General features: G+C 40.1%; 3 protein-coding genes across 5 annotated transcripts; 2 read left to right on the plus strand and 1 right to left on the minus strand.

The window, feature by feature from the left end:
• Nucleotides 1-286: 286 nt before the first annotated feature.
• On the minus strand, nucleotides 287-5,444 carry dtx3 (deltex E3 ubiquitin ligase 3). Of its 2 annotated transcripts, XM_085444217.1 has the most exons (5): nucleotides 4,973-5,444; nucleotides 4,720-4,760; nucleotides 3,466-4,268; nucleotides 2,382-2,599; nucleotides 287-2,235 (listed from the first exon to the last, which is right to left on the minus strand). In XM_085444217.1, exons 2-5 carry the CDS (start codon nucleotides 4,730-4,732, stop codon nucleotides 2,160-2,162), a joined length of 1,110 nt encoding a protein of 369 aa, XP_085300343.1. In that variant the 5' UTR covers nucleotides 4,733-4,760; nucleotides 4,973-5,444; the 3' UTR covers nucleotides 287-2,159. The 2 variants fall into 2 exon arrangements, with proteins under 2 accessions (XP_085300343.1, XP_085300344.1); XM_085444218.1 differs by lacking the exon at nucleotides 4,720-4,760.
• Nucleotides 5,445-13,578: 8,134 nt separating this feature from the next.
• Nucleotides 13,579-17,508, plus strand: ptges3a (prostaglandin E synthase 3a (cytosolic)). 2 transcript variants are annotated; one of them, XM_085444012.1, is made up of 8 exons: nucleotides 13,579-13,772; nucleotides 14,598-14,711; nucleotides 14,806-14,875; nucleotides 14,965-15,063; nucleotides 15,626-15,715; nucleotides 15,806-15,862; nucleotides 15,974-16,001; nucleotides 16,554-17,508. In XM_085444012.1, coding segments are annotated over exons 1-8 (480 nt in total). In that variant the 5' UTR covers nucleotides 13,579-13,770; the 3' UTR covers nucleotides 16,574-17,508. The 2 variants fall into 2 exon arrangements, with proteins under 2 accessions (XP_085300138.1, XP_085300137.1); XM_085444011.1 differs by lacking the exon at nucleotides 13,579-13,772 and adding an exon at nucleotides 14,193-14,248.
• A 1,512-nt stretch (nucleotides 17,509-19,020) lies between these two features.
• On the plus strand, nucleotides 19,021-23,660 carry mipa (major intrinsic protein of lens fiber a). The gene is made up of 4 exons (XM_085444916.1): nucleotides 19,021-20,542; nucleotides 20,741-20,905; nucleotides 21,025-21,105; nucleotides 21,209-23,660. Exons 1-4 carry the CDS (start codon nucleotides 20,183-20,185, stop codon nucleotides 21,392-21,394), a joined length of 792 nt encoding a protein of 263 aa, XP_085301042.1. The 5' UTR covers nucleotides 19,021-20,182; the 3' UTR covers nucleotides 21,395-23,660.
• Nucleotides 23,661-23,762: the final 102 nt, after the last annotated feature.

The raw sequence follows: 23,762 nt of genomic DNA on the forward strand, positions 1-23,762 counted from the left end.
GCGGTTCTTATTTGTGAAATTATAGGATACCTACAAGTGTTTTTCACTGAGGACTGTGTACATGTTCAACTTCACTACAGTGAAGTTCAATATTCAAACAACCGCAACTGAAAAAATAGCCAATCAAGTTGTAGAAGTGTTTTTAAAGCAGTGCCACTATTAAAGCATTAGATGGTATAAAGAGGATAGAAGTTTGGTTTCCAGGGGTTGTAAAAAATTTCTATAACAAGCATGATTAGAGGCAGTAATCTGGACTCGTGCCTAACAAATCATCACTAGCCTGAGATCAAGTTGCCTATGACGCATCTTTTTTATTTAGGGTCGACAGTGAATATCCAAACATAACTCTTTATTCAAGTATTAAAATGTAAAGCACATTATTTTGAACAAAGTACAAGAGTCAACACAATTAGAAAAGCATAACTCAAACGTTTCCTTCACAATCAATGTGTAATACATGTCACTTCTCACACTTATCGCCTCTCCTCGGGCTCCTCCTTAGTTGTGTAATGCATAGAAATGTTTGCACAGTAGCTTTAGTAAACTACAATCCTGTGTCCCAAAAATATCTCAGTTGGTCCCTTAACTAAAATAAAGGGAATGACAACAAAATGAAAGTATCTGATGAACGGATCTGACCTAAATTAACTAAAGTGGCCGCTAGCCAAGCAAGTTACTGCACTTAGCAAATCACTTTCACACATATAGACTGATCGGTTCTGAGGGGTTTTCCAGCATTTGGAGTACAAGAATGTTTATGGTGAAGCTAATAACATTATTAGCGTTAGTATACATATCTTCATGAGCTGTGTAGCATTTGCACTGAAAGCCAGATAGTATAGCTACAAACATAATGCTGCTTGCCTATTAACTAACATCAAAATAAGCCCAAACCTATGTACTATCCATCAGGAACATCATGCTTGATTTTTTTTTTTTTTAAATCAAAAAATCAATGTAAGAAAGGCACAACAAAATGAGATCAATATCCCAGCCTAAATTAGAATTATTGTTCTCGCACAATTTCTTTTTTCTCTCTCTCCACCGTGTATTTTAGAGTACTTATTTAGATAAATTAATTGAAAACAGTTACCTCATTTTAAATGAGAAGATTAGCAGGCAAACCTCCCAGTTTGACAGGAACAGAGGCATGGATATTTAAAGAGCTTTTGTGCCTACGATTTGGTTTAACTGGTCTATATGCCCTTGATATTTGACATCGTCATAAATCTGGTAATCAGAGTAGCACATTACTTACAACTGATGTAATGGGTTCAACACTTGGGAGACATCTTGAAATAACCAGCGTGACCAATGGGAAAAACCCAGTGGGAAGTCCAAATGCAAGTTAAAAAGGTGCTGCTATGAGACATCATTTAACATTCTTCCTGTTTAAGCGAAAATGAATGAAGGGTGAAGAAGACACACGAATGAAGCAATTGACATCACCTTGTAGCCACTTTGTAGGGGTTTGCCCCGAGCACTCTCAAAAGAGGAAGCAAAAACCGTTATTTCTACTTAAGTGAAAAACATACTTCCTTACCAAAGTGCCTGTGAGTGCTTTAGATTGCAACATCTTCAGAAAATTAATTCAGTTTATAGAAGCAGTGCTATCCTTGCGACATGAGCCATGTACTGACCTTATAACGTGGAATTAGTAACAACTCAACAAACATTTCTGGGGGGGAGGGGGGGCAATTCAACAAAATATGTCTGCTTATATAAGAAATAAGATGATCCCCAGAGAAGAAATACACATTAATATAACATAAACGTTAACATTAAACTTAAGATTTCCTAAACAATATTAAGTACCATGAATTCCAACAAATCACAATGCTCTTAAATATGTGCGTCACAAATCAGTCCCTGCTGCCAACAGTGGAAGCTGTAATACAAGGATGCACTGCACTCCCGAGTATTTTCTTCCACGTGTAGCACTGGGATAAACTGAAAATGAGCAAACTGAGGAAGTGAACTAGTGGAATGATATGGGCTCTGCTGCAGCATTAGACTCCTGTTTGCTGAGGTCTTTGTCTTCAGTCATCTTTTAAGAGACGGGCAGTCTCAAGAGCAAAACCTGGAGCTGAGTCATGTCCACCGCAAGGACAATCAGAAAGTCCTACAAAATCCTGGAAGAGCCTGTCGCTTTCCTGCCATCAGTCCGCTGTGATGCCCTTCTCTCTGAGCTCCTCTGTCACTCGCACCAAGTACGTGGGGTCAGGATAGCCGAAACTGTAAGAAGGAATAAAAAGCCATCACTGCGCCGGTATGAGTTCAAGCTCAAGTAATAGTGGCAACAACTGACAGCACATCTCTGTCAAGAACATGGATGAGATGCGTCACTAACTGTTCACCTCCAGCTGAAAGTGAGTACATACCAGCGTGGCCCGCCCCATATTGAGGTCTTGTGGTGAATGTCATTCCAGGTGATGACGTTTTGCATGCCCGTAGTCATGGAGGTACCGATGGTGAAGATAAGGCGCTGTTCAAAGGCCCGGCGTAGCAGGCCCAGCACACGGTTCCCCTCAGGGCTGTCAGGGAGGTAGGCCACACGGTCTGTTCCTGGGTACCGCACACCCGGGTTGGGATGTTCTGGCTATTAAGAGTTAAAGTGTGATGAGCTTATAAACGCATAAATGGCTTTAAACAATCAAATGCCTCAGTTCTGGGGCACTGCTACACATCCAGGTCTTGTATTTTTAGCCATATTTCACACAGCAGGAATGTGTTTTTTATATAATCTATTACAGCTACTTTGTAATTTTGACAGTTTCTTCAATCCAGGAGAGATTTTAGGAAACAATAAAGACAATCTTAAACCTTAATTTGATAAGAGATAAGGCACCTGTGGCACATTCTACCCCTTCTACTTGGCGTCTGTTTCCTGGGAAGGTAAACCCCACAAAAGTGCAGTTTATTTTTTCAGGGGAATTCCGACATTGACACTTGTTTAAATTTCCTACTGTGTGGAAACCAACTTTCGTTGTCAACAGATGTTTTCTCAGCTCAAGTTTGACGTTTACACAGTAAGACACAGAAAAGCTGAATGCAATCTAGCGTGACAGGCTTTGGAGAGATTATGACCCTTATTATGTAGATTATCCTGCATCCTTAGAATAACCTTTTAAGGTTAATGAACTTCCCTCTGGAAACTGTAAATTTGTGGCTACATTAAAGGTCATTAAAGTCAAACAGCGAGACATCAGTCATGACAGAAAGAGTAAATATACGCAGTCAAACTGAGGAGAGAGACTGTCATCATATGTGCAATATGGTTTCTTTTATGCCAAAGTAAGACTCTCTTACATAAATACACTCCTATTCTTAATTATTCACTGGAATTCTAATGATTAACAATGTTTAACAATCTGAATTATAAGTCCAACAAATTTCTTTACACACACACAAATGATTACTAAAACTTTTTCCCCTGAGTTGCATCTACTGTCCACATCTACTCACCGCCTGTAAGCCAGGAGGGAAGCTGTAGATGATGCAGATACACCCATAGCCTTCATGGCCAGGAAGCTCCAGATCAGGATCTCGTTCTACAATCATCGAGCCATTGGCAGGCTGATTCCCAATCAGCTGCCCATACACCAGCCGACAGACGGGACACGCTTTCTTCACTTTAAAGGCTTGATCCAGGCAACAGCGACAGAAAGAATGGCCACATTTTTCCAGGGTAGTCTTCTCCACTATGTCCCCCATGCAGATCGAGCAAGTATTACTGTCCTCGGTTTCACCGTGGGAAGCCATGCTGGAGTCCACATCTTTCCTCTGGGCAGCCTCGTGGAGCATGACGCACGCCTCCTCGTCAACAGGCTTCTTTAACCTCTGCTGCTGTCTCTGGGAGCGCCGAGGCTGGGGAGGTGGAGGCTGGAGCAGGCTCCCCTCTCCGTTCTGCTCCAGGACTCCCACACAGGGCAGCAGAGCCCTCTTCCTCTTGGATCCCCCCTCCTGTTTGCTCATTTCTTTGCGGGCACAACGGCATAAGTCAATGAAAGCTTTTCGCGTCTCGCTGGAGATGGGTCCATCCATCACACCAGCCCCGACGCTCCTCGAGCCTTCCACCGGCTGCAGCCGAACAGCACAGCAGCCCCCCCTCTCTCCTCGCCTAATGATACCAGCACTCATCCCCTGCTTGTGCTGGAAGTCAATGAGCCAGGGCCGCCCAGCTGCAGTCAGGTAATCCCACACTGCCTGTGAAACCAGCACCTCATCACTGCCCTGGCCAGCACTCACACTCATCTCATCAGAGGAAACTGCACAGAGAGGCACATGAAAGTCATCAGTGTTTGAGCAGCAGAAGCAAGTTCAAACAAAAAGTGTTGCTTTTTCATAAGCATTCATCTTTTAATGAGACATGGCCGCAGGAGTCTTTTCACCTGTGCTGTTTTGTGCTTTTCTATATAATTTAGGCGCTCAGGCACACGCACATAAAACCACCATAGCACTCGCTGTGTTTTGCCTGCAGTGTATCTGTGCATGAGAAATTAATCTACGTCTATTTGCAGCGGATTCAGAAAGAAACATAACAGCGTCGCGGCACTGCTGAAGACGTATCAGCTGTTCCCAAATTCAGACTGTAAACAAGGGAAACTTAATCCCGTCACACGCGCGACAACACGAGGGGGGGGAAAGCCCACTGACAGCGGGGGCCACACGCAACAAAAACACTTGAGAGTGACACTTGTTTTGTGGTGAAAGGGTTACCTTGTGATCCCATAAATTCCTTCAATCGCGAATAAAGCGTCCTGTTGAACAGAGAAAGAGAGGAAGAGACTGAAGCACTGGAATAAACGTAATCACAGCTGCTCGCCGATATTTACACTGAGACATTCTCCACCGCGGCGGCAGCGATATCGCAACATTAGCTTAGCCTCGCACACATTTAGCTTGAACATTTAGCTAGCCTAAGTGTCTCCACCACACCAACCCCTCCACCTCGATCACTTCGACACCTCACCCTTTGCCGTAGCTCGTCGCTGCCTGTCAGGGAGGTTTCTGGCTGGATTAAAGAGCACTGAGCTCCATCGGAGGAGGCCTGTGTTGTTGTAGTTCTTAGTTATTGTTGTTGTTAAATCTGACGTACTGCTGCAGTTAAGCTAATCTTTTTGTAGTCAAGACATGATTCACATCTCTGAAGGATTTAAAACGGACGTTCCCCAAACCCTGCGCCTCCTCTTGTCAGTCACGCCTGTGTTTGCCTTCCTCATACGTCCTTGGCGTAACACGGAGTAAATAGCATTTGTAGTTGCTCTTCTTATCTGGCTCCGAGCACACTAGCCGTGTGTCCGCCTTTTACAGTCAGATAATTTGTTTCTCCTCTTCATTCTGCCCGCTTGTGTCTGAGCTTTCTAATGTAACCGTGCCCTTTCTGTTTAGCGCGTGGCAGCAAACATTATTAAGGAAACTAGGACCTACGAGAAAATGTGACCAGGAAGCTCGTCACTAAGCTGACGTGATTGGCTGACAAATGGTGTGTGTGTGTTTAATAATGTGATTCATTCTGTAATGTCATGATTATCAGCTTTTATGATAACAGAAGAATACATGGAGCATGACAGCTTCTATGTGATAATTTATTTATTAATGTCACAGTTCAGAATGTTCTGTATACTACAAATAACAATACTGATATCTGTCTACTTATCTATCTAATCTAACTGGATATCTTATCCAGTTTAGGGTCTTGGGGGAGGATAGGGTAAGAATTCGGATGCACACTGGACAGGTTGCCAGGGCTAACACAGGGTTAGAAAAACAATGTAGTAAGCATATGCACCAGTAACAATATATTATTTGGAACATGGTTATCATTTACTATTCATCCTGTGGTTACTAAACAATGCAAAAGTCTTGAGCCATCCTTCATTTGTTTATATTTTTTTATCTACGAGAATAAATGGCAAATAGATCATATTTAATAATGTGCTTATTAGAGCAGCTATTTTATTACCAATATCAAAACATTAATTAAAAAAATCCCTTCTCTTGTGCTTATAATAAGGTTACACGTTTTTCTTTTACTTGCCTGTGTTTATAATTTTTCTGAACAATAACCAAGATCTGAGATCAGGGTTGCATTAATGGGAGATGACAGTAATCCGCCATCATCCTGTCATGAATTTACTCTGTCCTTAATGAGGCAGCAACACGGAGCCTGTTAAAGGAATTATTAGCCCTCACAGAGAGGAAAAGATAAGGCAACTCACTGCTCGCAGAGATGACTGAGGAGATACACCACATTAAACATCTGTTCATTTTCATTACAACACTTTCTTGCCAATTTATCAATTAAACAGCTATTGAGTCTATAGGCATCAATCAGTGTCTGTTCGTAGAACAGGAATAGAAAACATCAGTTTCCTATTCACTGTGATAATAAAGGTTTCCTTTAAGCCTAAATATGTCTTATAAAATACAGCTCAATATTATTAACCAATAAAAGTGAGCCCTTTGACATTTCTCTTATTCTATATAATTTTTACTTGTTTTCTTTAAGCTAATTTGTATATTAGTTCTGTTTCTTGGCGTTCTATCTTTCTGAAATAGATAGCTCCATTGACTCCATCAAACAGATCACAAGTAAACTTCTGACTTTAAAGATTTTTCCTGTGTGACAGGAATACATACGATCCTTGAGAAACTGGGACTATTGTGGAGGTCTGCACTAAAAAGCTTGTAAAGAGATCAAATTAATATTGAGCAGAACTGAATTTAGCCTTTTGGTTCAGCCCTCTGCATCAGTCTCAGTTTCTCATTAATTAATTCCCACCCCTGTTAAAAAGGAACAAGCAATGTGCTTAAGAAATGCAGTGTTTTTACAATATCACAGTCTCTATCCTTCTTCTTTTCACTTTATGTAGGTTTGTGTATGAATGAATAATGAATGAATGAATTATGATATGTGTGCTTTCAATAAAATGAAGTCACACGAGACACTAACACACGTTTACAGATCTACACATACGATACTTCACATTTTCAAATAAATGTTGATTTAAAAGTTGAAGTAAGTTTTCATCTTCCACTTAAAACAACAGTGGACGCAAGGGCATAAAGATCCTTCTCCAGACTGATGTATGGTGCACAGTTCACGAAAAAGGCTTTCAGTGAAACAAAAATTCTAATATAAGTTTAATAAAAATAAAAAATAGAAAAAACATGTCAGCTGCTTCCTTCTTTGTCTAAATTTCCACAAACTGCTTCAGGTGAATATCTGCGATAATGGCTACCCGTCCAAGGTGTACCACCATCTAAAGAGGTTGGAAGGTTTTGTTTTGTTCACTGTCCAACTGCTGCTACAGCAGCGAAACAGAGCATCATGAAGCAAAGTAATGCAAACAGTTCTTAAAACCATCGCCCTTAAACTGTACTGCGATAGTGACTGCCTTTGCTTTTTAATTTCTTTTTAAGGCAAGATGAGATTTATATGTTTAAAATATAGTCATATCTTGCTGAAGACACCATGCCTTTGAGCACAGTGACTAATGGGTCATTATTCACTGAGACTGGGGCAGCTCCAAGCTTTGTGCACCTGGCCTTTTATTTCTGCAATATTAAATCTCAAAAGGGTTTTTAGTATTACACGTGTCATTTTAATGCTTTCTTCATGAAAATTGTCTCGGAGAATGACACAGATACTTTATTGCTCTGAAGAATAATACATAAATGATAGACTACAGCAGAATTACCAAACCATTATGAAAAAGTAATCTAAGCCCTCTATAAATCCAGCCATGGGGGGCCACAAGCCAGTGCTGGTCCAAAGCCCGGATAAATGAAGAGGGTTGTGGCAGGAAGGCATCTGACATAAAAATCATTGCCAAATCAAGAATGAGATTCCCATACTGGATTGGTTGGAGCCTTGGTTAACAATGACACTGAAAACTGTGCTAATGTTGGCAAGACAAAAGAAGGAGAGAAGGGGAAGTGTGTTTGGAAGGTAGGCTATCTTGTAGAAGGAAAAGACAAAGACCACAGAAAAGATTAATGAAGGAGTGGACACAATAAGATGCTAGAGATACGGTGATTATGGAAGCAGCCAGAAGAAGAAGAATCAAAACCCTCTATGACTGTTTACATTGTTCAGAGATTTAATGTGCACCATCTTACTGTGCACAGCTTTAAAATAACGTTTTGTTTTGTTTGTTTGTTTGTTTTTACATTAATTACATCTAAAGCACATTCAACCATTTTTTGCAACATACTTGTCAGGCCATTAAAGGCGATCAGGACTATAAAAAAGAAAGAAACTGGCTTTAAAACTCACAAAAAAACAAATTATGGCTTATTATCTGGCAGAAAAACTAGAAAGATAAGCAACAAACTATTGTTAGATCATCATTTCTTTAAAAATCATTAACTCACAAAATAGCTTTAGGTAGATGAAAAAAATTGCAATATTGAATTGAAAGTGTTGATAGTGTCTACTCTATCAATCTACAAAATAAAGTACATCCTGTCCCTTACATTTCATCATCAATTTCATCATCCACTTACAGGTCTCAAAACTAGATAAATACAACTTCAGATAGACAGCAATCCATGACATATTATACTGTGCCATTATTTAACAAAACTATGCCAACATGCAGAAGCACTGTGTGAAAAACACAGATGAACTCAGTACCTTGTAGATCACGGCTGGTAGAAATGACTTGAAGTTTACTGTCAGATGTTTTTTCAGTCTCTCGCATAGTTACAGATGAATTTATGCCCTCTCGTTTTTACAATACTGCTTCAGTTCATTGAGGTTTGTGGTTTAAGCTTGCCCAAAATTGGGTCATGCAACAGAACAATGAGTCCAAGCACAGCAGCACATCTACAACATGGCTGGGAAAGAGAAAAAAAAGATAATCAAGATGCTTTAGTGGCTCTGTCAAAATCCAGACTTCAACCAAGTGAAATTCTGTAGTGCAGCTGCATGAGGCATGACTGAATTTTGGCAAGACTTTAGCCGTCAGGCGGACAGATTTGCATTTTGGTATACCATGAACTCCCCCATTGTTGCCTTAATGAGTGCAAGGTGTGCAGGTCGTGTGGTTGCAAAATAAAAGCACCTCAACAACCATGCTTGAAAGTTGGTATGAGACGTTTGTGCTAATATGCTATGTTTGGTTTTCTCCCAACGTTGTGCTTTAGGCCATTTTGGTCAAACCTCTCCACTTTGGTCTCTCCGGCCCAAAAGACATTGTTCTCGAAGTCTTGTGGTTTATTCAGGTGTAATTTTGCAAACCTCCGTATTTTTCTAATTGTACTGTCGCGAACATTTAACCTGCAAATAGAGTCTGAGTAGCACTTGGGGTTTTTGCAATTTATCTGAGCATTGCATCATATGACTTTGAGGTGAAGTTGCTGGAACTTCCTGGGAAGATTGTTAACTGTCTTGGGTGTTTTCCACTTGTGAATAATCTTTCACACTGTAGAATAATGAACTTTAGATTGTTTGAAAATGGTCTTATAACCCCTCCTAGGCTGATGGGAAGCAGCAGTTGCTTAAGATCATTGCTGACACCTTGCATCCTTAGAATTGTGTAAACAAACACGTGAATGCTCCACACCAGAAAAATGCCCAAACCTCTGCTTTTACAGAGGCGCTCACATTTAAAGGTGATCAATTTGTCAAGTGCATTTATTAGCAGCACCAAGCTGCTACTTACACTTTTAATTCTTATGGAAACAGTAATAGTGTGCTTACTTTTTCACACACTACCTTAACCTTTGTTAAATAAATAATGACATAGTGTAATATGATATATTTTGTTGTTTATATGACAATGTTTTTACCCAATTTTAAGACCTGCTAAGAACCAGATTACTTTTGTTAAAGCCTAATACAAAAAAACTGACAAATGAGTGTACATTCAGTAAAAACTTCATACAGCAATCCCTCCTTCTTTGCACTGCCTCCTATTAGATCCATGGAATCAGCTGTTCATAGTCTACCACACCTTAATAAGCTGGAGTGAATGAAGGACTGTACTGTCACCAGTAACCTATACCCTTCAGCAGAATACATGAGGCATGCAAAATGCGCCATTACTGTCTGATTCACATAGCTCCCCTTTCAAATATTAACTACCTAACTTCACTGCTTCTATCCCACGCATTCAGAAGCTGCAGGCATTGTTATTCTACCCGTTATCATCAGTGTCATCTGTGGCTCCGTCCTCAGTGAACACTCATATGACTGTGTTGTCCTCTTCTTTCCATCCACTGGCTTTTGTTCTATTTGTGTTTTTTCTGGCAGCTGCCAAGCCTCATACTGGCAATACTGCCTCTCTCCTCTCCTGTTCAAGTACAACTGCTTGAAGCAGCTCCCAAAGTGACATCAGCTAGCCACTGATTACATCCCCCGATGGCCTTCTGTCAGTTTTCATGTGATTTTCTGTGAGCTTAAGTGCTTTAGTTTACAAAGAAAGCCACTAGAAGAAAAACACAGAAGTAGCAGGTGCATATGACACCCTCTATTCCCATGGGCCTAAAAAGTTGTGCTTCACTATGATTCATAGCCAAGGACAATGCTAGAAAGTCATCTATCGAGCAAGCTGTGAAGCTAGATGCTTTGGTTTCCACCACTGTATCTCGGCCATTTCTTGTCTGTTTTGTAGTAAGATAGGCGTCACTACATTCACTCCTTCAAAAAAAAATTTTTGCTCATATTTTAACTTTGTGTATGAGTCTTTTGTGTGTATTGTAGCATGACGGGAGGAGTACTTTGTGTGAAGACTCCATTTCTATCCAACGTTTGCAAACATGAGCAAAGCATTTGCAGTGAACCTCTCCTGAGAGGTGGTTTGCGTCCCGTTAATCGCACTGTACCAAAATTGGCTGCAAATTGATGGCACTCAAACAATCATTCTTAATGAAGCAAGCAGGTGAAATTAAGTGGGGGCTGCATTAGGAAGATCATCCAGCATAAAAAATAATCTACCAAATCAAACATGCCTAGTGACACCTTGTGAATAAGGGAGTAGCTTTTATTCCCTTATTCACTTTTATGTTTTTGTTTTTTTACTGAGAGGTCAATTTTGCCTGTAGAACACTTTCTACTTTAAGGATTTACAGCTATATGCTATAGAACATCATCGCTTGATGAAGGCATATAAAATAAGAATGAAGCTTTCCAGTCTAAAACCCTGCATTATTTGTAATGACCAGCAGGAGGGAGAATCCACTGCATGGAAGCTTGTTTACACCAGTGAGGGAAAAAGAAACATTTTGATTGGCAGAGCTAAGTTTAACTTTAATGTTATCTCAAAATGTTGAGATAACTCAAAATTTTAGGTTATATTCTCACAATTCTGAGTTAGTAAGTCGATATTTTGAGGTAGTATCCCAAATTTTTGACTTATCCATGGCAATTGTTTTTCAGTTGAACAAACAAGCTTCTATAGGTCACATATGAAGGGACCCGAGATTTATTTTACTAGACTGCTATACAGTTTCTATATAGTTTCAAGTTATTTTTTACTCACTAACTCAAACTTGTAAGAAAATAACTTGAAATTTAAAAAAAAAACTCAAATAACTGCCGCCAATATACCCAGTGCATTGGTTGCTTCGTGCATGGCCGGTAACATTATCACAGAGTCACTTCTATTTATGCCGTTACAGCACAGGTAACCAAAGTACTCTCCTGAATGATACATGTAGCCACTCAGACAATACCTCCACATCAGCACTGATATAGGAGCAGAAGAAGTCAAAACCAGAAGCAAAGAAAATTGCAGTTCAAGTTTTTGTTCAACCTTGAGACATTTGGGGGGGGATGGGAGTATACATATATTTACAAAAAACTTGAATTTTACAGTGTTTATTTATCAGATAAAATAAGTTAAATGTCAGTGTTATTATTGTCCGGCGGACACGCCCTTCGCGGTCTAAGTGAGCAACTGTGAAATGGGTCGGTCTAGCCTTCAGAGTTACGTCATGAGCTCTCTTGGTGGAGTGAAACTCTGCCGTCTGCTCCTTGCTATCTAAAATATAACCAGACGCTGGCGTAAATTCTCGACCATTTCACACTTCTGTTTAATCCGTTTTCTGTTTTATTCAGCTGTGTGAAAAGCCCCGGAGGAACCCTCCTGAGGGATTAATAAAGTTTTATTTAATCTAATCTAATCTAATAACTTTAATCTCAGACAAACCGATTTACTCACGAACAATTAAAACACTGACAAAAGCTAAACAATAACATGTTTAAGTTATTTAAGTGACTTATATATCATGTTTAACCTGAGTTAAACATGATATAACTGCGAAAGACCCGATGTGCCGGGAGTTCGCTGTTCTCGCCGGCTCAGATATTTGAAGTTTACACAGCCACATTCTCGCCAGAAAATATGTTAAAAGTTTATTTGCGACCCAGAAAGAGTAATAAGAGTAATATTAAAACTAAGTAGCTGCAGTAGTAGTAGCCATTGTTGGAAACTGGAATTGGCTGGGCCAATCTGGGATATGGTTTTTCAATTTTGTTGTCCAGGTGGAAAATCGGGAGAAAATCGGGAGAATGGTGGCTACGGGAGATTTTCGGGAGGGGTACTGAAATTCCAGTAAATCAGGAGGGTTGGCATGTATGGCAGTGACAGCAGTACAGCCTACCATGTAAAAAAAAAACAAAAAAAAAAAAACGGCGCATGACCTACAGAAATGGCAGCTACCGACAGCAGACGTGACACCATGCAGCAGACTGTGACAGCACTGAGCAGCTCCTTCAGTGGGAGACTGCGGCACCCACGGTGTGGGACGGAGAGATTTCGCAGGTCTTTCCTCCCCACTGCTGTCAGACTCCACAACAAAGACTTTAACTGATCAAGCACACACATCCATACATATGCAATAATACTAAGTGCAATAATCCTTTCTGTCATCGTTGTATTTTTACTCAGTTGTATATAGTATTTGTATTCTATTTTTATCTTATTGTATATTTATTTTATTTTATTCTACTGTATATAGTATTTTATTTTATTCTATTCTGTACAGTTGTGTACTGTATTTATTCTTATTGTATTCTAATTTTTGCCACATAACTTTTGCACTGTCCACTTCCTGCTGTGACAAAACAAATTTCCCACGTGTGGGACTAATAAAGGTTATCTTATCTTATAAAGGTTATCTTAACTTAAATGTCACCTCTGTTGTCCAGTGCCAGCAGCACCACACAGAGGGTGTAAAATGGCCCTTAAATAAACAATGGGCCATGTCCATCTTTTATATACAGTTTATGGTTGTGCCAGAAATGGTCAGCTACTACTACGACGTGTGAACTCAAAGCAGTAATTGCTGTAAAGTTTAAAGTGACAGTGAAAGCACTGGTTTGCACCTTGAGCAGCTCGCCCAGTTACAACAATCAATTAGTTTTCATAGTGACCCAGTTATCCTATTACTGTAGAACTCAAGGAAGCCTGCTTTCATCGAGTTGTAAAACTCATAAAAGTATGAAGTGTCCTCGCTCGCCATCAGGTAGGACGACATTATTCAGGTGGTGGAGCTCTTTCACTGCTCTGGTTCCATGAGCAGTTTCTAGAATAATCTCCGGCGGCTTCGATCTGCCGAACACCGTGCTCACGTTCCAAATACCGGACGTCACGAGAGAACGTGAAAAACACGCGATATTTCCAGAGACACCAGTGCATATGTTGTAAACCCGAGTTAACTGTTTAGTTGTCAGTAGTCATTTTTGCCGGGCACTACTGCCAGACAACAGTGTGAATACCGTGGTTCTTCGAGGGAGCTTAAATTGCTAAAACAGTGAATATGTAAGTCTTGATTTACCGTGTTTACCTGGTAACCAACTAGCTACTTGTTAGTGCGGATCACCCACCTCATACTAGCTAAGTGAGCTAGCACACGAGTTAGCCTCAGCAGTTCAGCCGTACTTAACACTGTTGCCGAGACAAAAAGGCGCAACTCTTCGTTAACGCCACAGGCTACAACTTTCCATCAATCTACTGTATTTTTGCACAATCCTGTCTCAAACTCCTAAACGTGATCTTGCATTGTTTATGGACCTGACAACAGCTCAGTCATCGTTAGCTAGCATGCTAATGTCAATGAACATGACAAGGGTAATGCTAAGAGTGGAAAAGCATGATGTCACGCTCCGGGGTATTCACTTTAAGCTAACGTAAGCTAACACGCACTTTCACTTTAAATGTGATTGCAAGACATTCTTCTCTTAACCCTGTGAAACAATGGCCTCAGTGTGGTTCACATCTAGCAATGGCGGATTATGGTAGTATTACCCGAAACCTTTCAAGTGCGATAATCTAATTGTACCTCCGATATAGATATATATCTCAACAAGTGCATAGTTTGGCTTAAAAGATATTGTAAACTTTTTATTGGACAACAAGTATTAGTATAGGACGGATAAAGAGGGCGTTTGGGAGGCCTATGTGCTAATCTCAATGAATGAGTTACGCCTTTCTCAATTCCACAGTGTGTGGGTACTGCACTCTATACACGTGGGCCATGATCTTATAATGCCCACACTAGGCAGTGGAAATATGAGATCAGAGAGATGCATTGGTTGTTTTGGATTGTCTTAATGTTCATTTTTCATTTTTGTTCTTGGTGTATAGGCAGCCTGCAGCAGCCAAGTGGTATGACAGACGAGAGTCTGTCTTTATAGAGTTTTGCATGGAGGACAGTAAAGATGTGCAAGTAATCTTTGACAAGTCCAAATTCACTTTCAGGTAATTTGCATTGTTAGCATATTAAATGATGACATTGTTAAAACCCTGTTTGCTAAAAGTGTCTTTAAAAAAAGTCTTTCATTTCATCTTACAGCTGTGTCAGTGGAACAGATGATATCAAACACCAGAATACAGTGGAGCTTTTTGGGGAGATTGACCCTAAAGTAAGTTTTTAACTTGTGCAGACAGTTCAGGTTGGACCCTGCGTACCATTGTTAGGAAACCTTCACCAGTTTCTCCTTCTGATATACAGGAATCCAAACACAGACGCACTGACAGGTCTGTGTTGTGTTGTTTACGAAAAGCAGAGCCTGGGAAGTCATGGCCAAGACTTACCAAAGACAAGGCAAAGGTAACTCTCAGCAGTATAACATTTACAAAAACTCAGAATACATCAAAATCTCATAGTATACATCATTACCTTGTTGTTAACATTGTCAGTTACATTGACCCTCAAAGAGGTAAGATCAGGGTTTAAGTTGAAAGGTGGAGCATGTAATGCATATGTAATTTTTTTTTTTTTTTTTTTTTTAATGGAAGTAGGTTTAAGAGTGAATGACATTTTTGGGAGAATCAGGTTGTTCATCTTTCATTCAATAAAAAGAATTAAGAAAAAGGAAGTAGATAGGGGTTTGTCTCCATCAGGTTGCACTTTTATTAAGTATTTTACAACTTGCAACTTACTGTTTAAAAATAAAATAAAATAAAATGACTCCACAGTTTCATCTGCTCCGCTATGAAGGACTGTATTATAAACAGTAAGCTCTCTGTTGCACAAACAGTTTGAAACCATTTCCACATTACCCCGAGCATTGTTCTGTTTTAAAAAAAATACCTAAGTAAATATCAAAATTATAAAGTGACTGAATTTTAAACTTTGCCTAACCAAAACATTTTAATCTACTTGCTTTTAGTGCAACTGGCTAAGTGTGGATTTCAATAATTGGAAAGACTGGGAAGATGACTCAGATGAGGACTTGTCAAGTTTTGATAAATTCTCAGAGGTAAGTGTGTCAAACATGCACAGTCTGCTCATTGTTTGACTATGTTCAGCTAAACTGACATGTTGATTTGTGTCCTGCACCTTCCTCCAGATGATGAATAGCATGGGTGGGGATGATCTACCAGATTTAGATGGAGCAGATGAGGAGGTATAATATTTGTTTGTTTTATATAGCTATAGTACAACTGTAATTTGGCATTTAAATTTTATATAACAGGTGTTACACATAATTTTAATTGTTTTTTCCTTTTTTTTGCAGCATGAGTCTGCAGACAGCGATGATGAAAGTACGTAGCGATCTGAAAGGGCTCTGTTGTGATTTATAATCTGTAGTCACTAGATCACACGAGTCCCAAAACTCTGATAATGCCTGGCAGTGCGAAAAAGTGTCAAAACAGATGATTAATTATGGAATAATTTGAGTAAGAAATTACACGTGTGGGGAAAAAGTCACAAGTTATGAGATTTTATTTAATAGAATAAATTTTTATTTATTCAATGTTTTTGTTTTTATACATGTTAAGATTGCTGCGTTTAAACAAAATGCAACTAATGCAATGTACATAAGACTTTCAGCCACAGCTAATTTGCAGATCTTGTCCCTGGTTACGCTTTTTTCAGACAGTTAGAAAACAGCAATAATAAGAGAATTAACAGCAACCATGATAAAGAAATCCCATAATTCATAGCACTAACACACATTTGGTATATCAGAAATTGTTTATTAGTTTCTTTAACAATCCACTTTATCCAAAAAGCCCATAGACTTTTTTTGTAATGACCATAGCCATAAAAATTAAATTTCATACTTAGATCATGTTTTTAACTTTCTCTTTCAGAAATGCCTGATCTTGAGTAGTTGAATATGGATGCCACCTCAGTAGTTAACAAAGTGAGTTCTAAGTTTGTTGAAGAGGGAGACTAGGCATGAGTTGGCATCCACGTTGAAGAAGAACCTAATCTCGACGCAGTTTCCAAAGCGACACCCCTGAAGGGAGTGGCAGGGAGTGACTGTTGGATGGAGACATGCACAGAAATCCATAGCAACATACAGTGCTGTGCTTTGCTGTTTTGTTTTGCATGGACAATTCTGTTCAAATGAAAATGTTATTGTTCATTGACTTAAATGATGATGTTATGGGATGTACTGATGTCTTACAACTTCTCTCCGTCTCTTTTTTTTTCCTTTTTTTTTGCCGATGTCAGGTTATGTATTAAACGTTGTGATTTCTAATGAAAAGAAAAAAAACCTCAAAAATGCCTATTTTCCAAAAAAGTAGATTTTTTAATAACAGATTTTCCCCTTTAATGTTTGTATTGTAAATTGCACATATTTTCTTTGTTAATTTAAGAGGCAGGAGTTCTGCTTGTAATGGGTTTTTCAAATGTATGCCAACATCTACAAATATTTAACAATAACTTTTTTTAAAAATATGTTTCAGCACTTAAAATAAACATGCTTGTGCAACTTAACAGCTTGTGTTGAGGTTATGGTAGTGGAGTGCTGCTGTTGTTCCACGTAGTCATGCCTTTGCAAAGATGAGTTTCTTTATGCTGTTATATGAATCATCAAAATTAATTTTCTTACAGATATTCCGAGGTGACGGCAGAGATCCTGTGTAGTTAACAAAGTCACACAAATGGTTTAATCCCGTATAGATTATAAATGTTTATCATATACAACAGAACTATGATTGGAGGTTTGTTTGATTCAACATGTGTTGAATTCTTTCTTTGTCTTATATTGTGGGAGTTTGGCTATTAATTTCTAATAAACTTTACTGGTCACTGTAATTGTTCTCTTGCCCATAGTGGCCATAGTCTTGCCTTCCTACAAGTTCCATTGTAAATGATGGAAGACTGCACTAATATATGCAAGTTCAGCTTGATTAATATTGAGACTTTTGCCGTGTGAGTCAGCATGTTATAAAGCTTTCCTTTTAAGAACAAAGTTCTCAATAGGTTTTGTTTTTGCTGGAGCGATGGCAAAGCTCAAAGAATTGTATTAAGTTACTCCACTTTGCTCTTCAAAAGTATTTTCACGCAGAACAAGGACTGCAAACGTACCATAGTTCTTAAATTGAGCTTCATAAGGAAGGGGTCTTTTAAGGGTCAGTGCTAAGAGATTTGCAGCAATTAAAAGTCCATCTGTAAGTACTGCATTAAAAAGAACTCTGAAAAATCTTTATATCCCATGATCCAAGTTCTATGAAATGTGAAATAATGGATTAATCACGTCATAGTGTCAGGCTTTTCACAGAACTGCACTCAACTTTTCTCTAGCCTTTAAAAGGGAAATTCAGGGGCTTTCCATCTTCTTTGTTTACTAGAAGGAACTACCCAAAGGTCACAAGTACTGTAGTTCACCTCAGTGAAGTTCGTGGGCTAGATAAACTATTGCTATAAGATTATAGTTTGTTGATGAAAGATGTCAGTGATGATCCCAACTTCTCATAACAAAAGCCTGTTTTTATTTATATATATATATATATATATAAACATAACTTCAAGGAAGTTGGCCCATTTTTTATATGAGCAGCTTCAAAAGTTTATGTTGTGTGCAGTTACCCGATCCGTGTCCTGTATTCTGCAGTTCACATTTTCACCACTGTGTGGTGAGTATATTCCAGAGCTTCTAATCTAATGTGAGATGTTTAGGTGCTGCATGTTAGGTATGCGTCAGCAGTCTGGACCCAGAGAACAGGAAAACACAATGCAAGCACCTTTTCAACACCCTCCCCAGTAAAACTGAACTGTGGGCTTAAACCCACAATAGGTGGCTTAGGGAGTCACGAAAAGGCCATAATACTACTCTCAATAGAGATGCCCGACTGGACCAAAGTCATAAAGTGTCAGAATTTTTTTAAAAAAGAAGAAGATAAACACTATTTAACACAAAGTTGTTTTATTTAAAAGTTGTTTGTTCCATCATATTAAACAGGCAACTTCAAAGGTGACCTGCTGTAGAAAATTAATATTTCTACCAATTATATTTGTATATAACCTTTACAGTGAGCAAAAACAACCCTGGAACAAACATATAGTCACTCTGGGCTGTGGAAACGTGAACTCAGATTCAACATCGAGGTTAATGCAAACAGATCATAGAAACTAGCAGAAACTGTTACTGCCAGCGTTTTGTTTAAATGGCTGAAAGGAGAAAATCAGTGAGCTCAGCATAATCCTTTCAAAGCACTGCAGCCGTCCCTTTGGCTGTCCTGGTCAGCATGATGCTCCAGTGCAGATGCTCAATGCCAGGCCTGCTCTCCCCTCTTCCTCTCCAACCGTGGATTTTCCACCGCTTTATCTGACCTGAGCCTCCAAACTATTCCAGCCCACACAATGTAAAACTCTGCCTAATCAGTTCTGTTGCCATCAGCCCAATTTGTACCAATCCAGAGAACAAATGGAGAAATTGAGAAATTCCTCGTGCTTTATAGATCACACCTCTGATTAGTCAATGTGAACTGCTGATGCTACTTTAACTAGATGAAATAAAAAGAAAATAGTTTAAAATCATTTAAAAAAAATTCACACAGTATTAATATTATCTTCAGTGCTTGGAGAAATATCTGGATTGCTGGAAAATCAAACAAGTTAGTGCAGTTAGTTCACTGCACTAACAGGTTCTTCCCACCACTTGCTCACTGCTCTTGTTTTTGAGGTTCAAGACCACTGCAGTTTCTCAGGGGGGGTTCAGAGTCAGCGATGGGCTACTGATTGGTGTTTTATTGCCAGCTTTTTTGGTTGAATGCTTCAGCCAGGCTGTTGGAGGTACATAGGTGCTCTCATTCTCCTGCAATGAACCCAGAGTTGTAGCTGAAGCCCTAAAAAGATGGAAAACCACATGGAAATGTAAGAAGTCCAAACTGTAAATGCTTGCCAACCATGATTTTTGTTCTCTGGCCCACTTTGATTAGTTCATGGCCTTTTATGTTTATGTTTTTCTTTTACAATAAGCTGAGGGTAATCAAGGCAAGAAAAGGGTTAAATTGCTTTGTTTTGATTTGCGGTATTGTGCAGTGACCCCTCCCCTGGACTGTGTGGCACTGCCTTGGACCTGGGGTGTTATAAAAAGGCCCCCAAGCTCCCCCTGCTCTGGTAAAGAGGCTGAATGTCTGCAGGACATGCTTACCGTTTGTCTATCCATGTTCTTCTACTAACAACCAGCGGGGTTGGCATATAGATGCGCAGAGACTGGCGTACTGCTCCACTCAGGAGCTCTCTATGACAGAAAGCAGAACAGCAGATTATTTGCAGTTGCACGAGAGTTGCAAGTTAGTAAGGTGTAAATTTTGTCGCTATTAGATTGAGAGAGGTCTTTTTTCGGTTTAAGAGCAAATTTTGCTCTTTGTTTTTTAGTGTCAAACTCAGTCAATCCTGTGGAGAAACATCTTCTCCTTTTAGTTGATTAGTTGTTGACTTTTCATCCCTCCACTCAGAAGTTGCTTTTTGACCTTTCGCCACCATGTGGGAGTTCAGGTCCATGTCTTTCTGGCGGGCGGTGTTTGCTGAGTTCTATGGCACAATGTTCTTCGTGTTCTTCGGGCTGGGGGCGGCCCTCCGCTGGACCACCGGGCCCCATAATGTTCTTCATGTTGCCTTTTGCTTTGGTTTGGCGGCCGCCACCTTCATCCAGTCTATTGGCCACATCAGTGGAGGACACATCAACCCAGCCGTTACCTTTGCCTACCTGATTGGCTCTCAGATGTCCCTGTTCCGTGCTTTCTTCTACATCATTGCCCAGTGTCTCGGAGCGCTGGCTGGTGCTGCTGTGCTCTATGGGGTCACACCCAACAACATGCGGGGAAACTTGGCACTGAACACGGTAAGATTGCCGTCACCTGCTGTTACCTATCATTTTCCCATACTCGGAAAGGAACTATAAATTAAAATACTTTACAACTAGGTGCACTCTTTCTTGAGACTGGATGGATGTATTGAAAGCTAAATGTCTGTTTCAATTTCAAACAGTGTTTGTCTTGACTTCTCAGTTCAATCCATCCCTCTGTCTTTCCCTCTGCAGCTGCAGCCAGGCATCAGCTTGGGCATGGCCACCACAATTGAGATTTTCCTCACCCTCCAGCTTGTCGTCTGCATCTTTGCTGTGACAGATGAGAGACGCAACGGACGCCTGGGCTCTGCTGCTTTGGCCATTGGCTTCTCTGTGCTCATGGGGCATCTTCTTGGGGTAAAAACCAACCCGGGGTCTATAAACTTGAAAATACACTCCGGGTTCATACAACGATATCCTAACAAGCTAAACAAGCACCTTTACAGTCCTAATCCCGACTTCTTTCTCTTACCTAGATGTACTACACTGGCGCCGGAATGAACCCTGCAAGGTCCTTTGCTCCAGCTGTTCTGGTCAGGAATTTTGTCAACCATTGGGTAAGATAACTGTATCTGCAAAATGACTTCACACCATAGCATGAACATGACATCCTCAGACTAAACAACACTGTCTGCTCTCTGTCATATCTGTAAACAACAGGTGTACTGGGTGGGTCCTATGATTGGTGGTGCCATGGGTGCCTTGCTGTATGACTTCATGCTGTTCCCTCGTTTCCGTGGCCTCTCCGAGAGGCTCGCCACACTGAAGGGCGCCCAATCCCCAGAGGCCGACGGCCAGCAGGAGACCAGGGGGGAGCCCATCGAGCTCAAGACACAGGCCCTATAAGCCCGGAGTTAGAAGATTGGCTTTTCTGAACCCCCTCCTCCCGCCCACCTCATCCCTCACCTGTCATGCCTCCCTCTGCACCCTCAGTTCCTGGTCCATCCTCAGCCCACACACTATTTTTGCACACATACCTCCTCCCTGTCTCAACACATGCTACTATAGATCCCAAACGTTTTGTTTTCCTTTTTTTGAATCTAGAACTGGACCTCCTGATTTACAGTAAAGGGGCACCCACAGCCCTGGTCATCCTTTCTGATTTTACCACTACCCATCCTACATTTTCTTCTTCTCCCCTTGGATCACAGGACAAAGATGGAGGGTTGGAAGAAGACTTGCCACTGACAGAAGCACCCTGTGCCCTGTGGTGTGGGGAGTCAGTCACTCCTGGCTGACCAGGTGGCTATATACTGCTCAGGACAGGGGCTGCTATTGCTGTCTTTCCTTTGCTTCCCTTTCTCTTTCTTTTCTATTTTTTCCCTCCTTCCTATTTTGTAGTCTGCTAGGAGTGACGCTACAATAGAGCAGTGGACTTCTGAATGCTTTTTTCCCCCGTTTTGATCCAGTGTGATCTCGCCCTTTGTTTGTTTTGTTCCATGAACTTTGGGTAAATTACATGTAGTTATTGTACTTCACTAGTATTTATTTGGCTTATGTGCAAGTGCATGCGTGATGAGGAGTGAGAGAAAGACAGTGTGCTTGCGTGTCTGTGTGCATGTGTATGCTTGTGTGTTTGTTTTAACTGATCATTCCTTTGTTTGTGTTTTGAGTTTTCTTTTCATCTATTTTGCCAGCTTTTTTAGAGAAAGACGCTCCCTTTTTATTGCGCTCGCTAAAACCACAAAAGTCCAATACACCAATTCAATCAATTCCATGTTTAGAGTGGTCCTATTGTTTTTTAATAGCAGTTGAAGATCATCAATGCATTTGAATCCAGTCAGATTCAGGCAGTTCCAGGTTTGTGTCTCATCTAGTGAAGCACACGCACTCACATTCATATTTGTATTAAAATAAACAACAAAAACACCCAGTGAAATTATTTGAACTTTCAGAAATTCAGTGAAGTTATAATTGCAAATCCCTAAATTGTATTATTGCACCCATATATGCTAACCATTGTTTGTTTGTTTTAATGATTTCATTTCAGTGGGAAATCCGCTGGTTTACATAACCTCCACCATATCCCAAAACAGCTTCCTGAGAATTTGTTTTGGATGGTGACTTCCCGAGTTCATTTTTTTCTCCAAGCTTTAAAGCAGCGCTTACCAGATATTCATGTACAAGTGTGTAAAACTGGTTTGCTTTTACCTTCACGTGCCTGCCATGGTAAAACAAAGAGAGCAAACCTGACAGGAACAAGCATTTTCTCTTTGGACTGTGCTGTTTGACATGACTGAAGGGTCGTTCTACATCAGCTTGAGGTTAGAAATGAAAGAGTGCATGAGGTGTGACGGCTTCTTGCTGGTGTTAGCAAACACCTGGTGACTTCTCTTTTCTTAACTGTGCTGGGTGGCTCTCAAAGAGTGAGATCACTTCACTGGACAAGGCCCTCGGATATTTTGGGGGAAGAGACTGAACTCTTTAGTGTGCTTGTACAGGGCGGTGGATGTACACCTTTATTTTCATACAGTCTACACATGAGAGAATGAACTTTGAAGTTGAATTGGCCTGATGTCCCCTCTCTCTTCCATCCCTCCTTCACTCACCCTACCTCCTCCCTTTGTTCACCAGGCAGCCACTCTGTTCCTCTGTCATGAGGGAACATCTTCAGCTGCTGGGATGGAGGGAAGGGGACAAGGTACCGAGATAAGTTAGCATTTTACAAATTACACCAGAGCAGTCACTGAACCAGATATGTAAGCTGATTCTCTTTCTGCTTCCTCTACATAATCTTTGTGTGTGTGTGTGTGTGTGTGTGATTTCCCTGGCAGTGGTTGAGTAGAAATTACATTTTAATGGCCTGTTGAAACTAGAACTTGTTTTCTAATGGGGGGAAAAAGCTTTGTGATGTACAGTGTATAGTGTTCTTCTTTTTTAATTTCATGACTGTTGAAACTGGACAGACAGGAAATATAATACGCTAGCTATGCAATGTCTCCCATTTGGCTAATGGATTATGGAAGCGACGCTGGTTATGTTATACAGCAATATGGTTTAATTCAATAGACAGCCTTTGTGGTAACAGGCATACCTTCCCAATCAAAATGCCATTGCTTATTTTTATATTTAAAAGAAAATCTGAAAATTATTAAGTTTCCAACTCCTGTTTTGTCTCCTTTCTTTTAGAGTAAGTGTAATAAAAAGAAATACAGGATTTAGATATATGCTTTCAGTCAGCATAGACCAATAAAGCAATTCTTATATTTATACA

The sequence above is a fragment of the Copadichromis virginalis genome, linkage group LG20, assembly GCF_057382275.1.
Source record: "Copadichromis virginalis isolate Kocher_CV1m ecotype Utaka linkage group LG20, C_Virginalis_male_GT1.1, whole genome shotgun sequence".
NCBI lineage: Eukaryota > Metazoa > Chordata > Actinopteri > Cichliformes > Cichlidae > Copadichromis > Copadichromis virginalis.